Raw genomic sequence first — 17,970 nt, 5'->3', positions numbered from 1 at the left:
TATTAAACATAGAGATCAGGCAGTGGTAGCACATGCCTTTAATCCTAACATTCAGGAGGCAGAGATTTATCCTGATCTCTGCGAGTTCAAGGCAGAACTCTGGGAACAGAGCCAGGCATGGTGACACATGCCTTTAATTCCAGTACTACTTAACCATAGAGGTCTGGAGGGCTATACAGACAGACAGGAAGTGATAGAGCTGAGCGGAAACAGGAAGTGATGTAGCTGGGTGGAGAGAGGAAGTGAGATGGCAGGGACAGAAAGGTAGACAGGTATGAGTATACAGGAAGTAGCTCTCTCCTGGGCTGAGGATTTCCTAGCAGTAAGAACTTGTGGCTTGGCTTGTTCTATTCCTCTGATCTCTCAGTTTTCACCCCAATATTTGGCTTTGTGTTTTTTTTTATTAATAAAACTGTTTAGCAATTCATGTTGCAAGTGATCAAATTAAAGAGAACTTTATTCTGGGGAAAGAAGAAAGAAACAAAGCTTGGGGGCATTTTAGGGGAAAAAAGATAAAATAGTAAGTCGACATGCCAACCAGAGAGAAATGCATAGTTACTTACCCGAATATAATTAGCATTAATGTAAGTACTCAATGCATCGGTTATATTTTTCGGTCTTAAACACACTCTGCTGAGGGGATCTAAGGAGGAAATCAGAGAAAACACATTGAGCAGATGTACTTTTCAAAAAGTCTCTAGAGCAACCATAAGCAGCAGAGAGAAGTGAGTAAGTTCAAGGCTATTAACCCAGTGTCAGTGCTTGTCTTTGGTGTGCGTGAGTGTCCATCTCTTGATCTAGCTGTGACATTTGGCTCCCCCCTCCCTGATTCCCGATTCTGACATAGGTCATGGCATGTTTTGATGGAGTTTTGATTCTTGTCTCCTTTCTCATTTGGACCCTTCTCTTTTTCTTTAGAGTTTGGATTTACAGCCCTACCTTTCTCCCGCTCCTTCTGAAAAGAATTGGGCTGCCCTCACCCCAATTCTTTGTATTTCACTCCATCATCCGATCCAGCCCTTGATTTAGTGAGATTAAAACATATGATATCAGGATGGGTGTGAGGACGGGGCAAGCCAGGGGAAAAGGTTAAAAAAACACAGCTCAACTTATCAAGCTTTCAGTCTGTTTATAAAAATAGCAAACATTATCGATCACTATTAGACATCACACTGCTCTCAGTGCTTTAGAGATCTTACATGATTTAACCCGTGAATCTACAAAACGTTCCCTTAGGTAATGGCTACAACTCTTTCAGCATTTTCCAAACTGAAATAGAGTCTTGGGTCACAGGGGCGGGCCTTCACTCAAAACACTACAAAACTTCCTGTGTGTTTTTGGATGACCAGAAAGAAGCAGGATGACTGCAAAGATGCTCAGTGGACCCGTTAAGGAGTCAGGTGTGACCTGAGAGCGGGTAGGGAACTGGGGCTCGGCAACATGGACCTCTTTCGGGAGGTGGGCCTTCAGCTCTTGTGGGAGTTTCTCTGAGGGGTCATGCTGGACAAATTGTTCTGAAGTAAACTAGAGTAGGCGTGTGTGTGTGTGTGTGTGTGTGTGTGTGTGTGTGCTGGGAGTGTGTCCTATGGCAGCCTTATCAGCTAGAGCCCTCACAGGACAGTTACTGTGGAGGAGTCACGTGACTCTAATCATTTCAAACCATGCCACTGCCTCCAGTTTTGAAATCGTGGCAAGTCTCTACATTTCCTACAACACGTGGTTAGAGGAAGACTGGCCTTTACTCGCATAGGCCACCCACTTTTGCATTCCTCATGCTTCATTCATTTTAAAGAAAGTGTCTCCAAAATGGTGGAGGTAGCTAGTAACATCTCCTCCTCACCAAGCTCAGTCTATCCATGTTGTATAAAAGTGTCGTGTTGCTCACAGTGTCCCAGGACTTTCTGCTAGACTGCTTTTTATTCCTCCATCTTCTTCTCTTCTGTTTCTGAACTCCGATGAGCTGCACTTTGACATCCGTACTTGTACATTGTCAAGATCCAAACTTTCTTTTTGCAGAACACAAGATAAAGAGATGGAAAGAGGACCCACGGAGGTATAAACAGTACTTGGTGACCAGGTCCCATGAGTGGCAGCATGGGGGTGGGGCCTAACCACTGGCCTTTGTCTGCACAGACCCCTTGAGCTTCTTGCTTGAGCATGATGTGCAGCCATCTGGGGTCAGTCATCTCCTGAAGCACACACACCAAAGCATGTATAGTCGTGTCCCACACCAGATGTGCAGACACATGCTGCCAGATGTGTGCCAATGCTACTTATCTCCTGGGATTCACTCGCCCTTCTTTCTTCGGTGACAAGATCCCAGGTTCTTGCTGGGAGTCTGGACGTTTGCACAGTGTGTAACTAGCTCCCTTCTTACCATCTCTTGCAGTTAGTTGTGGCTACACAACTCGGTTGTCATTTGTAAATGAAGAGTGATATGTATGACGTTACGGTCATGGGAATAAAAAGAGAGGTGGTGATTTCCTTCTACTGCTTTTGATTTCTTCCTGCTGCTTGGGACACTGTTGTGGTGACCAGTGTCTTGGATTGTGAGAATACAATCAGAACCTTAACCAGAGAGAAAGTTCTGGATGCACAACATGGCAAGGCTGCCAGATCAACCAGGGAAGCTTCTACCTGAGTGGTAAATATATTTCCAACTTATTTTAACCACTAATATTTTAGTTGTTTTTTTAATAAATATGTGTTAGTAATATTATAATTATAATGAATAACATTAATATACATAATATATATGAATATATAAAATTTGTTTTAGAAGGATTAATATTGTCAGAATTCAGTTCTATATAGTTGTGTTCTGCATGTCTAGAATGTATGAATAAGTATAAGTTTCTTTCCTTAGACAGAAAATAAAGTCACAGCCCTCATATCGAATAAGAACCAAGTTCTACAGAGACTAACAATTTTTTGTCAATATAAGAAGTATTCCTTTCAGTTTAAAATGAAGCCTAAAGGCTCCGTGACTGTCCACTTGGACACCTACTGTGCTGACAGCGGCCTGGACAGTCCTGAATGGCTCAGTGTACTGATTGTTCCTCTTCTGTCTTGTAATATACATACAGTCTACCTGCTGTAATGTCTAAATTCGGAAGAAATTATTTTTAGTTATTCTGTGTAGCCACTAACCATAAGAAGCCATCAGCCACATCTGGAAATTGAGTATTTGACAAGCAGGTAGTAGGAACTGAGGAATTGAAGTTTTCATTTCATTTAATTTTATAGTTTAAATTGGGAAGTTACTTTGCTCTAAGTGGCTCATGCTTGCTCTTCTACATAGTGTAAGCCTGAAGGATGAATTCCAAACTCTCCTTAGTGGAGGACAGCAGCCTTTAATCATCTTAACCTACAGCCTCATTACCAGCTCCATTCCCATCCATACTGTATGATCTAGCTTGACACCAAGGGCAATCTCTTGTAGGTTTTAGGCATTGTACATACTATCTCTTACAACTTCTTTCTGTGATAGTTCCTCATTCCTTGGGGCTCAGGGCTACAATCACACCTTTCAGAAGTCCTGGCTTTCTCTGGGAAATGAAGCATCCACTTCCTGGCCTGGTTTCCTTGACTTTTATTTCAGCATTTACCATTTTATATTCTAAGTGCTCACATTTCTGCCTGCCCTCGATGGGTTGTGGCAAGACCCTTGAGGGAAGGGACCACGTCTGACTCACTTCTATGTCGTTTATGATTTCCATTTGATACTTAGTTCCTAAAGAGTCCATTTTTAGTAGCCATTATTTATACCTGACTCCTGCTTATTCATTCTCTTGTGTAGATACACTGACATTTACAGATACTCATGTTGGTTGATGGGTATTTGTGTTGTTTTTATTTTTTAGTTATATGAACTATACTGCTATTAATATTTAATGTACAATTTTGGGTGAACTTATCTTATTATTTGGGTCATATATAATAACTATATACATATATGTATATATATATATATATACATACATACACACACACACACAATAACATTTTTTCCTGTGGTGAGGGAAAATGAGGCTAAGGTCTTGTGACATTAGGAAAACCCTCTACTATGAGCTGTATCCCCAAGACCCATCCCCATCAAACCTTAACTGTTGAGGAACTACAGATTAAGCAGCTACTCTGTAGTCTTGCTAGCAACATTTAACGGTTCCAATTTCTCTACATCCTTGTCAACATTTTATTGTGTATTCTTATCGTAATGATATTCGTGGTGGATGGGAAGTGATGTCTCTCTTTGCTTCTGAGTTCTCTGATGGATAGTAATGTTCATTATCTTTGATGCTTATTAGTCAGCTGTATGCCTTCTAAAAGGAGTTTCTATTCAAGCACTTACTCTATTTTGAAAACTTCTTTGTTATATATATATATATATATATATATATATATATATATATATATATATATATGATTTCAGGGCTGATCTTTTGGTAATAGATAACCAATTGGGGAGCTTTTCCCTGGGGAAGACCCTTTTTCTTGCTCTCAGCTTTCCTTAGTTACCTCTGGTTCTTTGCCTAAGGTTAGGACTTCATGAGATTATCTGTTAGTACTGTCTTAACATTATATGGACTGAACAGGCCATATTTATATATTAGGAATGCACATCAATCTATATAATATATATGTACATACACCATATAATATATATGCATATATACTATAGAATATATACACATGTATGTTGTATATAATATATGTGAACACACAAAGAAAAAAGACATCATGAATCTGAGGAGAGGAAGGCAGACATATGAGTAGGGTAGGGGAGGAAAGGGAAGGGAAAAATGATGCAGTTCTATCTTAATTTCAAAAAATAAAAAATATTAAATCCTAAAAAATTGCTTTGCTGTGTGGTGGTATTGTGTTCCCCAAAATATTGTGTATCCTAATAAACTTATCTGGGGTCAAAGACAGAACAGCCACTAGATAGAAAGTCTAGAAAATGGTGGCACTCACACCTTTAATCCTAGCATTTCAGAGGTAGAAATCCCTCTGGATCTCTGTGAGTTCAAGGACACATTGGAAACAACCAGGCATGGTGACACACGCTTTTAATCCTAGGGAGTGATGGTAGAAAGGAAAGATATATAAGGTGTGAAGACCAGAAACAAGAAGCATTTGGCCTGTTAAGCATTTGGCTAGTTAAGCTTTTAGGTTTTGAGCAGCATAGTTCATCTGAGAACCATTCAGATATGAGGACACAGAGGCTTCCAGTCTGAGGAAACAAGATCAGCTGAGAAGTTGGCCAGGTGAGGTTAGCTGTGGCTTGTTCTGTTTCTCTGACCATCCAGCGTTCACCCCAATACTTGGCTCTGGGTTTGTTTTTATTAATAAGAACTTTTAATATTCCTGTTACATTGCTGTCTTTAATATTGGGCTACTAGAATACATTTTAGATTCTGTGTATAAGTCTCTTATCAAATGTTTGTTTTGTATCTATTGTCTCATTCTGTGGGTTATATTTTACTTTTTTATGATGACTTTGAAACGTAAAACTTTAGTGTTCCAATGAAGTGCATCCCATTTGTCTTTAAACCACTGGCTACATCAGGCTTCTGAGAATCTGTGCTTTCTTTCTTTCTTTCTTTCTTTCTTTCTTTCTTTCTTTCTTTCTTTCTTTCTTTCTTTCTTTCTTTCTTTCTTTCTCTTCTTCTTCTTCTTCTTTTTTTTTTTTTGGTTTTTCGAGACAGGGTTTCTCTGTGTAGCTTTGCGCCTTTCCTGGAACTCACTTGGTAGCCCAGGCTGGCCTCGAACTCACAGAGATCCGCCTGGCTCTGCCTCCCGAGTGCTGAGATTAAAGGCGTGTGCCACCACCACCCAGCGAATCTGTGCTTTCTCTCTCTTTCTTGTTTAGCTCCTATCTACAAGCAAGTATCTTAATTAATTTTTATATATGGTCCAAGGTAGGATTCAACTTCTTTTTCCTTCATGCTTGGAATTATTTAACTCTAGGATGAAAATCAGTTTAACCATGATGTGTGGTGCAATGGTGCTTTAGAACCATGGATCTTCTGGAATTATGAGCTGGTCATTATGATGAACGTAACATGAAATAAAGTTATTCTATCTCAGGTAACTTCAGTGGTGACTAGTCTTGACCTACATATGAGGTGGAAGTGAATGGGCGACATGGTTTTACAGGGCAAGCTATTAGCTCAAGAAACTTACTCGGCAAAATGGTCTTATAACGATTTTTCGTTCCATGACGTGGGATATCAATTTCTTTGGGATCCACAAAGTTCATTGGTATTTCCTGCAAAAATAAATGATATCAAATTGTGTATCTAATGCTGACGCAAAGAAAATCTTCACAGGGGGCATTGGCTCCGTGATCTACTGGACTTCAAAGTCATTTATAAAACAACAGACTACCCTGCTGGTTGACCAACATCTTTCCTTTCATAAAGAGGTAAAATGCAGCCTGTGTGCTGACTTCTAAGAGGTGTCCCTGTGTGTTTGGAAGTACTATTTTGTATGTAGTTACTACAGAGACAGAAAACACACTGCTTGGATAATAAGTGTTGCTGTGACATCACTTAGGAGAATACTTAAAAAAAACAATATATTTACCTTTCTTCAAAAAGCTTTTATAAGATCAGCAAAAATTTCAGTCTTTTGATAATATCAATTGTGATTCTTTTAGAATCATTAAAAATTCTCTCTGAAAGTGATAAAGTGTCAAAGATTATGGAATTGTATTGTTGTGTTGTCCATGTGCTGAAATGTTTTTAAGTTAAGAGCTCTTTTATAATTTCAGTGTTTCATTTGTGGCTATAAACAGAATATGTTTGAGAAAAGGGATCCACTTTTCCCCTGCTTAAGGAGAATAGAATATTCTTATCTAGAAAGAATATTTATCACATGACTCAAATAATCAAAGAGGGAAGAGTTAGGGCGGAAGTGGCTTTATGTCCACCCATGAGACCTAAAACTGAGAGTATCCTTATATGACTGAACTCAAGTAACGAGCAAGAATTTTCTAAAGGACATCAGCAAATATTTTAAGATTTGCTTATAAACATACGGTATTTCTTAACATAAAGTTCTTAAAAGCCTGAAAAAAATCAGGGTGATATGAAATAAAATGACTGCTGTGTTATTTGGTGACTAACGAACATTAAATCCTCCCATCTTATAAAATATCTTTGTCTTACTTTGTTTTCATGCATACATGTGATGTACTTTGACCACACTCACTGCCTCCTATTTTTATAAGTTCCTTTTGTTCCAGTTTTCTTTGGAAAAACACCAACAATGAAAAGAAGAAGCTCATTCAGAACTTCACTCAAGTTGTCTCCATATTCTGACAATCTGAAAACTCCAGGAGGGCCAGGCTCTATCGTGAACTGAAAACTCGGTTACAGAGAAGAGCAACTCTCTTTGAAAAGAATCACTTCATTAATTTTTGTTATTTTAGACACTTAAGGGAGTCTCTACTCCATTGAAACATTTAAGTTTCTTAGTTCCAAGTCATCAAAATAAAGTTGTTGAATATTCAAGAGAAAGCTTTTCTTTTCTTTTTTCTTTTTTTTTTTTTTTTTTTTGAGGCAAGATCTCATGTAGTCTTGGCTTACCTCAAACTGGCTGTGGAGCCAAGGGTGACCCTGGACTTCTGATCCACCTTCCTCTACTTGGAGTGGCATGCACCGCTATTTCAGGTTTCTATGGTTCTGGGGACCAAACTCAAGGTTTCATGTATGCTAGGCAAGCACCCTGCCAACTAACGCAACTCCCCTACCCACATGCTCGTTTCTGATAATTTAAAAAAGTCAGTCTGCTTTGACAATGGCCCGGAGGAAGTGACATTTTTATGGCCTCCTTTCTCTTTCACTTTGCTCTGTTTTCTGACACACATTGACAGTCTGTCAGGATCTCACATAGTTGCTCTCCTTGTTGACCTCATCTTTCCTTCCAGGGAAGTAGGCTATGTTAAAGGTTTTTTCATAAACAAAGACCCATTGACAGCCCCAGAAAAGGCACTGGATGTCTTTGCTGGGCAGTGCGACCATTAATGGGCTCTGTCATCTCTGGGTCTCATTTGCTTCACATATGAAAACATGACACACTAGGATGTCTCATTTTTAAAATTCCACATTGGTATTTTACTTTGGAAGCTTGATGACAGTTGGTGTCATTAATAGCGAGGCTAGCAGATTACTGATATTTCTCAACTAGTGGGGTTCCAGATATCTGAACTGACCACAGAACCATCTATTTATTATACTTAATCACTATAGCTCAAGCTGGGTAGCTGCTTCTCGGTGTAAAGTCATCTAAGTGAGTGTACTCCCTCAGGTAATACCTAGAAAGTAGACTCTGACTCTGTTCTCCGTGTGTAACATTTTACCATACATTAAGTTACCCGATCGATGCAATACCGATTTTCCAAAACTGAATGTCATACAGCACTCACCGTCCTTTGAATCCCACACTTGGTCTTTCTTGAATTGTTGCCCAAGTTAAAAAACAATAAGCAAAACAAAACAAAACCCTTGAGTACTGCCCATTTCTTTTGGCTACCTCATTTAATGAAACGAACATTTTGCTCAGTGTTATGGATTCTCTCAATTTCTCTGAGCATATTTTTAGTGTTGACACATTCTGAGTTCTGGATTCCATAGAATTACCTCCAGGGTCTCCAGTCTGCTCCTGTCTAGTACGTGCAGATGCAGTGGCTTTTCTAAAGTAAGGCTAAGTCCCATTCCTAAACACGTATTAAAATTTGTGGGGTTTTTTCCTTTCTTATGTTTCTGGGGCTCAACTTTTGCCACTCTCCATTTTGATTTCAGTGCTCCAGGAAACAGGAACGTTTCAATTCCCCACAATCACAGACAGGCTGTTTCCTAAGCTTGAAATGCCTTTCTCTGCCTGTCTCTCCAGTGCGGCCGCTGACTCTTACCGGCCCTGAGTCAGTTAAGAATCGTGTCATCACCTGAACCATCCACCAACGGGTAAGGAGAAAGCTGACTCTAAAGCCATGGCTCTTTACCGTTCGCCTCGCAACCATTTGCCCACGGTGAGCTGCCTGAGAGAGGGCAGCACCATTTCCAGCTCTAGTGCCGAGAATATTAAAACCGAGTAAGAAAGAGCAGGCTCACCATGAATTCACTTTGAAGTAAGTGGGAACTTGCCACCACGTCCCTCAGCTGTGGCCTCGTGAGGATGCGGCTGGCCGACTGCAGGTACTCCATGGCTATCTTCTCCCGGGGGGTTGGGACGGCCACAAAAGGTTCCACATTCCCCAGGCTGCTCATGTCCAGTGTAAGAGAGACATTGGAACCTCGTCTACATGGGGGAAAGAATGTTATTGCATTTAGATATTACATGTATTACTATCATACAGATTGTCTTTTTTGTACAAGGACACAGTTCAATGATATCTTTCCAGAAACAAAGGTTTTATATATATAAAAATTTGGTATCATGACTGACTACAGCAAGTCTCCATAGGTTCTTTATAGGAAACTGGCAATTTTATTGCTGCAAACAATTCTGAATTAAGAACATGTACTGTAAGTTATTAGTAAACATACTTGTTGAAGAAATAAGATGGATAATAATTTTAACTAAAAAAATATCAGAAAAAGTCAACACATTTAAATTGAGAAATCATGGGCAATACAAAATAACATGTATTTTTGTGTATGTCTGAAAGTTCAAAATATATATCATAGTCATTAAATGCTTTACCCATTTTCACAATGTGGTTATACTTCAAAATAGCATGTACCATACCATAAACAAACATACCTTTGATTGATTAATTAAAACATAATAAAATTAAAATAGCAATCTCTACTATAGTTCAAATGATTGCACTAATATAGAATGTAAATGTTTTAAAATGTATGCATGTGCATAAATGTACTGTAACTTTACAGTAAGTGTGGTGGTGCATGCCTGAAATTCTGGGGGCTGGGAGATCATAGGCAAGAGGATCAGAAGTTCTAGGTCATTCTTGGTTACATAATGAGTTTGAGGCCAACCCGGGTTACACACGACTGTCTCAAAAAACAAGCCAACAGGAACCAAATCAAACAAATTGAAAACAACTTTGTATTTTACATATGCACATATATATGTACATATGTATATATGTTATTCATTTAATTTTGTAAAGCCTGTAAGAGGCCGTGGAGATCACAGACCTATAGGCTACGTTTCAGTTTATCGTTTCTTTATGATCCCTTTTCTTCTTTTGGGAAGTCATGACTGGAGTCCTTCCCTTTCCAGGGACCCTGGTGTGCTGTGCAGAAGATGTAAGCCCCTCTTAGTTACAGTAGCCATGTGACGCACAGCCATAAAAGAGCACGTGACAACCAGTGGCTGCTTCACTGTCCCTCCAAACGACCATTTGAGGAAGGGAGGTTTAAAGCTGGAGACTGTGCTCACGACTGTAAGTTAGACTACAAAGGTGTGTGTCAGGGTGTTAAATAGAGTGTCGGGGTGGGGGTCTGGTGTCCCACAGATGTGGAGAGCAGGGAGCAGCAGGTTAAAACATGATAGGAGAGACAGTAAGGCAAGTCTGAGCCTGGGTCAGTTCCTCTGAATGGTGGACAACACACTGGAAAAGAGTTGAGTGGCCGAGCCTCCATTTTAAATAATGGAAAATAGGCAACCAGAGAAACCTATGGAAAAGTCATTCTCCATCAGTTCCTCATGCTCTTGTATCTGCTGTGGATACAGCACTGGGGCTTGCCTATCGTCTGATAGGTAATACGATGTTTTTACTCCCGAAATGGATGGCAATGGTAGTTTTAATTCCCGTTTTGGCTTAACGGATATTCATTTTTATTTTTTTTATCTGTCACTAAATGATACACTTAAAAAAGTCACCACAGTGTGGGTGGTTTGTTTTCTTCATTGCTGAGCCAGCTGGAGTTCTGAAGCCACTGTAGAAGAAGGGAGCACCTTTCCTGGAGCTGATACCAGCTCTGTGGCAGAGTGTACAAGCTACACAATTTTAAGAATTGCTGGGCAGTGGTGGCACACATGCCTTTAATCCCAGCACTCGGGAGGCAGAGGCAGGCGGATCTCTGTGAGTTCGAGGCCAGCCTGGGCTACCAAGTGAGTTCCAGAAAAGGCATCAAAACTACACAGAGAAACCCTGTCTCGAAAAAAGAAAAAAAAAGAATTAATTTGTTAGGCTGGCTTACAAAGCAAGGGCCTTCATCGTGGCATCCTCATACATATGTGCCCTTAAATTGCTTCATTCGACCCCCTCCCCCATGGCACTCTCCCGGTGTGCCTCGGGTTAGTCCCCCCACCCCACCCCAGTGAATCCAGCATTCTGCTTTGCTGTGTTAAGTACTCCATTACTCTCTTTCCCACCTCCCTCAAGAGAATTTGATGGTCATATAAGTTCTTACGCATTTCTTTTCTTTATTCATGTCTATCGTAGGTCATGGGGATTGGAAGTGTCTGGACTTTTTAGCGTTTATGAGTTCTCGATTCTTTCAAAGAAACACTGGGCTGACTGAATATTTCACAGATGCATTTGCTGGTCACTAATGTGATTATATATGTAAGTCCTCTCTGTGAGGACGTGTAACCATGTGCATCACCTTATCTATTACAGATTCATAGACTGTAATCTTGGTATTCTAGCACACTGTTTTGTTTTTTTACTCCCTCCATACTGGACTTTTCACTGTCTGATGTGTGTGTGAGAGCCTTTCACAATAACAGCATACAGTTTTCTTTCATTTCAAATGTTTTACCTTAAATACTTCAGTGCTGGAAGGATTCATCATCATACATCTTCGCTGTCAGGCTTACCAATGTTTCTTTCTTTCCTGTACTTGGATATTTAGCTTTCCCTCTGACTCTTAAAAAAATTAATATCAAGGGCCTAAGGACCAGCAGGTAAAGGACCCGTGGGAGTTCACTTGAGTTCAGATGCCCAGGAATCTTGATAAAAAAGGCCAGGTATAGCAGCAGGCATCTGTCACCCAAGCACTGGCAGCCAGTGGGAGACCCTTAGAGACAGGTGGATTCCTGGGGTTCATTGGCTAGCCAGCTTAGCCAAACTCTTAAGCTTCCAGTTCAGTGAGAGACCCTGACTCAAAAATTAAAGGGAGCACGGAGTGAAGAATCTGCTCGGCGGCATTACCCTCCTGCGTGCACACACCTGCATACGCATATACAATCTATATCGACGTGTCTTATTCTTTTTTGGCGTGCCCCTGAAATACATTTTCTCGTTCCACCATTATTATTAACTCTTTGGGGTTGCCGAGGTAGAAAGAGATGGGCAGCAGCACCCTGAATGTTCTGTGACATATTACCTATTTGGTAGAGAGGTGTATGTACACCTGGGCTTTTTTGTTTGGGGCTCTTATTGTTGACTGAAATATATGATTTCTTGTGTTTCTGGGTAGGAAATAGACAGCAAAGAATGGTTCTGCTTTTAGGCCAAGAATTTAATCTATTTTTAGTGAGAAACTGTTTTTTAAAGTTTTTCAATCCGGTGGTACTTGCCTTTAATTTTGTAGGAAATCCTGGTTCTGATTATGGTTTGTTTTAGTTTTAGTGTATTTGTGAGGATTTGGCTTTTGCTTGTCTTTTTTTAAAAAAATTTTATTTATTTATTTTCTCAGAAAGGAGTCTGGAGATGTTGTTTCTGGATTGCTAGCTAGAGGCCACTTTAAAGCACAATTTCATTCAATTTTCATTCACAATAGACTATGTGTCTACAGTCTGTCACTAGGGAGACACCCTGAGCTGCCGAGGTTTAGTGGATGGTGCAGTCTCTTCCACTTAGGGTGTCAGGGCAGCTGGGTGGAGGAGGGATCATTTGAACTGGACCCTGGTCATTTCAGAGACAGCCTCGGAGGAGAAATGGTATGGGAGCAGAACATGGAAGAAGACTTTGAGAGAAACAGAACAGTCTGGACTGCAGCTCAGTTGTACAAAATGTATTGTGGAGTCAGGAGCTGGTTTTGCCGGGGAGATGAGGTGGGAAGCAAGAGCTGTGGAAACCACAAGGCTATCAGAAGCTGCCTAAGTTCATCAGAGAGAGTCACGACATCGACATCGATGCCTACCAACTTTTGTTTGGCATCTCTCACACAGCCTGTCCACACCTGGAGATCCAGAGCCTCTCAGATCCCATGTCTAAGTCTTCGATGAGTGAGTTTTCTGAATGGTCTGTGGTCAGCTGAGAGCTGTGAAACCCCTTAGTAAGGGAGACCAGCTTTGGTTTAATAAGAGAAAGATGAAAGAAACCCAATATATTAAGTTTTTGTTAATTTGTCAACTACTGTTACATAGTGCTTTTGCCTTTGGAAGTACTGTTTTCCCTTAGTTTACAGGTCAAAAAAAAAATACCCATATTTGAAACACAGTTGTCGAACAAAGATAATTCAAGTTACAATATAAAGTACAAGCTCTTTTTGCTTTGCCTCCCAAAGTGAGAGTGTGTTGGCAGATTATGTTAGACTGTATGTGGAGTTGAAAGTCAAGTGCTTGGGAAGGGGGAGGAGCCAAGAACAGTATTCAAATACAGATTTTTGTCTTCAAAGCATTTTTGTGTGGGCTCAAATCTTGCCTGTCCATATTCTTGATGTGCCCTTCTTAGGGTTACTTAGCTTCTCTGCATCTCAATTTTTTTTTCTGTCTCTTTAAAGTGAATAAATGATCAAGTAAACGTACTTACAGAGTTCCTATACAGGCAACATACAAAGAATGATGTCAGTGGCTTATAAAAAGTAATGCATGGGCATTATTAAATTTGCCCGACAATGAACAAAATCCTTTCTAACGCTCACTTTTGGCATTTCTCTAGGGGAACTATTTTAGGACACTTCCATAAGAACTGCAAATTGTTTGGATTGAGATTAACTTGAATGCTTTGAAATCAATGGCTATAACCTACACATTTGCCACTAAAGATACAACTAAAGAAAGATACAGCTTGGTGGTAGCCCATTACCTTAAAAGTTCCCTTTATTGTGGTGAATCCATTTGCCCTGAAACCTAGTCAATCCCATAGCACTTCACCTCACCACCTCAGACAATGTCTCAAAGTTCAGCTGTAGAATGAAACTTGCACCGGCTGTTGACCTCACAAAGAGCGTTTTCCACAGAGCAGTCTTCTCGTGGTGAAGGCTTCCCCGTGCTTGTCGTAAAATACGATGGTAGGATGTTGTTAATGTGGGAAAAATCTTGGCTCTTGTTAACTCTTATTTTCAAAGAACAAACAATATTTAGATTGATTGATACAGTGCCATTAGGAAATTGAATCAGAAGGATCAGCTTACAAGAAGTGCCACATTTGGAAACTTAGGCGTCTGCTTAGAGCCGAGACCTTAAACATATACTCATATTTTAATTTTTCCTGATGAAAATGATGTATTTACCGTGAGAATTTATAAAATTTAGACATTTGAAAATGGAACTAAAGTAACTCATATTCATGCTTTTTGCTATCATTTAAATTGACTTTGAAATCTTCCTAATTTATAGGGATCAGTGACAGTGGCTAATTGCTACAGTTTTGATTTCTTTGGTTCAAGAAACGGATGAATTAATTAATCTTCATTGTTTATTTCTAGCTCCTTACCTTTGAGAATTTTGTTTAGCGTCACTGATATATTACTATGACATTTGTGGTATTACACTGTTTCTCAGACATATTTGTGGCAAATACCAGTCTGTTGTTGCCTTAAAACACTAAAGTTGTTAAAAATTTATGATTATGCTCAGTTAAGCACCCTGACCTTTCTGAATATGCAGTAATTTATTTTACATTTATTTACTGTGTGTGTCTCTGTGTGTAACAGCACATGTGTCAAGGTCAGAGGGAAACTTTAGGGTAGTTTCTCTCCAGCCACTTGAGTTCTAAAGAAAGAGCTCATGGCCCCGGAGCTGGCAGCAAGTTCCTTTACTTCACAAGACCAGCTTGGAAATGTGTTCTTTAGAAACTTAACCATTCAATCTGGTTGTAATTCATTTGGGGCTATGGGCAAAGGTGAATTCCCAAGTTCTTTGTTATTGTTGTTGTTATTGATTCTCTCAGATAGCTAATCAGCATATTTAACACAACTTACAGAAAAATTCAGAAAAGGATATGTTTTAGTAAATACTTTTTTTAAAAACTAGCTACCATTGACTATGATCTGAAGGGCAAAATTTGATTTTATTAAACTAAGGACATATGAGCTCGTTCCAGTAAACACCACAAATTAAGTAGAAATGAGGGCAAAATTTGACAATTTGAAACCAGAGCAAACTTTAGGAAAATTAAAAGGAAGATAGATTTAGAGGGGAAAAAAAATATCCACCAAAATAACAGGAGTTTTTAACCTTTAAATGCAGAATGTGCAAAAGTCAGAACTCGAACTCCTATTGAAAACTTGGCCTCTATTTTGCTGGGCAAGTGTGAAAAATGGTTTAGACATTTTTATGCCTCTCGATCTCTGGTGCACGAAAGGGAAGACAATAAAAGAGCTTTATCAAGTTCCCCTGTAACACCAATTATTATTTATGCCAAAAAGTAAATAGGAGGGAGGAAATTCAAAAGATACCAATGCAAACAATTGAAGGAAAAAGCAAATTCTTAAGGCAAGGTAAGAGAAACGCAACACACAGCCAGCTAATTACAATTAAGTCCAAAGGAAAACACACATAAATATTATGAGCCAGGGCCACACTGAACTCAGCAAGGGAATATAAACAACTCTGTTGAAAATGGCCATTTCTGTGCTACTGTTCTTCATCGCCATGAAGTGGGAAGAAAACAGTGCTAAAAATACCCAGGCACTTCAACTTGGCGCTGGAGCCACTCAGAGACCACACATCTGCTTTCCTGGAAGGCTAGGGATGTAACACTTGGCCTTAGACACTGGATTCTGGCAGTTCTCTTTGCAGGAGACACTTGACCAAGAAGAACGAAGACTTCCAGCGCCTTCGCACTCAGTGTCCTCCAAGTAGCAAAATGAGGGCAGGAGGGAAAAAAAAATGATACAAACACAATCATTTCGCCCGTGCCCTAGGCAGATATGGTTCTCAACTCTTGGATGAGGAAGTGACGGGCCAGTGAGAAATGCCGGTAGCTGCTTACATTCAAGCCTTGGAGGAAGAATGGAAAAGTACCCAGCTCAAAGGCTGTACTAGGACACAGCGATGTGTGCAGAACTGTCTCCATAGCACCCGCATCTGATCTCTCAAGATGAGAAATGAGAACCCAACAGGTCTTCCCTCCCAACTGGAAAGCAGGAATCTGGGGTCCTCAGTCCTTCAGTCCGACCTTCGCCCTCTGTGACTGATGACCACTTTAAATCTGAATTTCGTCATTAAAGATGAGCTTACAGCCTTCTATACCCACCTTGGTGTTTTAACTCTTCTGATTCACATTGCTCACTTGCTTAGTTTTTTTTAGGAGACGCTTAATTACAAAGAAGAAAATTAGAGAAATCCTTGTTTCTTTGAATAGCAAAGGTAAAGCTGGAGAGAAGGGCCCTTCACCCCGTGAGACTGACTGCATCTGTTTACAATTTTGACACTCTGCAACCATTTTGTTCCTGTAGGTGTTAAGTTTTAAGACTATTTAACAGTATCTTTCCCCATTCACTTTCAAGTCAATTCTGGATGGTGCCCTCTATCTGAATCACTTGACAAAGGAAAGGGTGAAATGTTAAAAACAGGACAGGAGACAGAATTCTAAGAAAGTTAAACTGTGACGTTCCTGAAGTGTATAGCAATTGAAATAATATGAGTAGGTAATATGACTACTCAGGCTAAAATTTCCCAAAGGAAATTCTGCAGGGAAGACATGAATGAAACTAAGAAACTAAGCGTAAAGGATCCTAGGCAGGCATGGGCCCAGGAAGATGAGAAATGCATGTTACTCTACACTTAAAAAAAAAAAAAATCTTGTAATGTGGAGAACATCTTTGTTGTAGGAAATGAGGCATGTTTCTACCTCCCACTGCCCTGGGAAGAATGCTGTTGTTTTCCCCTTTGAGTGATTACATAAAATGTTTTCAAGTTCCTATAATGATACCCAATCCTCCTACCTCTGCCTCTTGAGTGCTGAGACTGAAGGCATGCCTACCACACCCAGCCAGTCTCACATTTTGTATATTCTAAGACAAGGTAAACTTGTAACTGAAAAATCAAAATTCAAATCATCATAAGAACACCCAGGAAGCAGAAACTGGTGGGTTTCTGTGCGTTCAGGACCAGCCTGGTCTACATAGCAAGTGTAAGTCCAGCCAGGACTGTATAGTAAGACTCTAGGTTAAAATATGAAAACATACAAACAAATAAACAAATAGCTCTAACAACAATCCCCCCGACACAGTGAAAACTCATACATGCATATGTATACGTGTGAAATATATAAAGTAAACTTGTTATAATGTTCTCTGGGCCCTGACCTTAGAAATTGATTAAATCAATGCTTTACCACACGACTTAGACTTAAGCTTTCTTGACCTCAGACTGCAACCACAGGGTTAATTCACATGGTAAAAGGTAAAGAAACATAAACATGTCATTTTTTTCCCTAGCTTGGAATTGCGTGCATGACACACGTGTGTGAGTAACTATAACAATAACTATATGGTCTTACCTCACTCTGTGTTGATGTAGCTATGTGACAGCTATGGGAACTTGCGCTGGAGTATTCGAGAAAAGTTAAGAGCTGGGAGAACTGGTTAGTGAGTCAGTTTGCAGCAGTTAAGTTTGTAAGCAAGGTCAGTGGTCACCTAAGTTGGGACTGTTTTTTTGTACCTCATACATTTAAAATGTATGAGGTACAAATGTATGTTCTTACAATGAGCAGGTTTATTTTTTCCTATTTTTGAAAAATAAGATCTGTCCACTGGACAAAGACTAAAACAAAAAATATCTTTAAAATGAAGAAAATATCTCCAATAGTAAATGGAGTAGCCTCTAGCATTATTGTGATTGTTCTTTGGATCTTTGTGACAATGACTTGCATGTATG

General features: G+C 39.7%; 1 protein-coding gene across 3 annotated transcripts in view; it reads right to left on the bottom strand.

Annotated features, from left to right (window-relative positions):
- The window catches only part of Ptprr (protein tyrosine phosphatase receptor type R), a 249,034-nt gene that overhangs the window by 41,596 nt on the left and 189,468 nt on the right, over nt 1-17,970 (bottom strand). For all 3 annotated transcript variants that reach the window (XM_006988975.4, XM_006988976.4, XM_006988977.4), the window contains 3 exons: nt 9,117-9,303; nt 6,187-6,271; nt 564-643 (listed from right to left, as the gene is read on the bottom strand). In XM_006988975.4, the coding sequence (XP_006989037.1) occupies nt 564-643; nt 6,187-6,271; nt 9,117-9,303 (352 nt within the window). The remainder of the gene's footprint in view (nt 1-563; nt 644-6,186; nt 6,272-9,116; nt 9,304-17,970) is intronic.

The sequence above is a fragment of the Peromyscus maniculatus genome, chromosome 18 (genome assembly GCF_049852395.1).
Source record: "Peromyscus maniculatus bairdii isolate BWxNUB_F1_BW_parent chromosome 18, HU_Pman_BW_mat_3.1, whole genome shotgun sequence".
NCBI lineage: Eukaryota > Metazoa > Chordata > Mammalia > Rodentia > Cricetidae > Peromyscus > Peromyscus maniculatus.
This window is presented reverse-complemented; position numbering and strand designations above follow the sequence as displayed.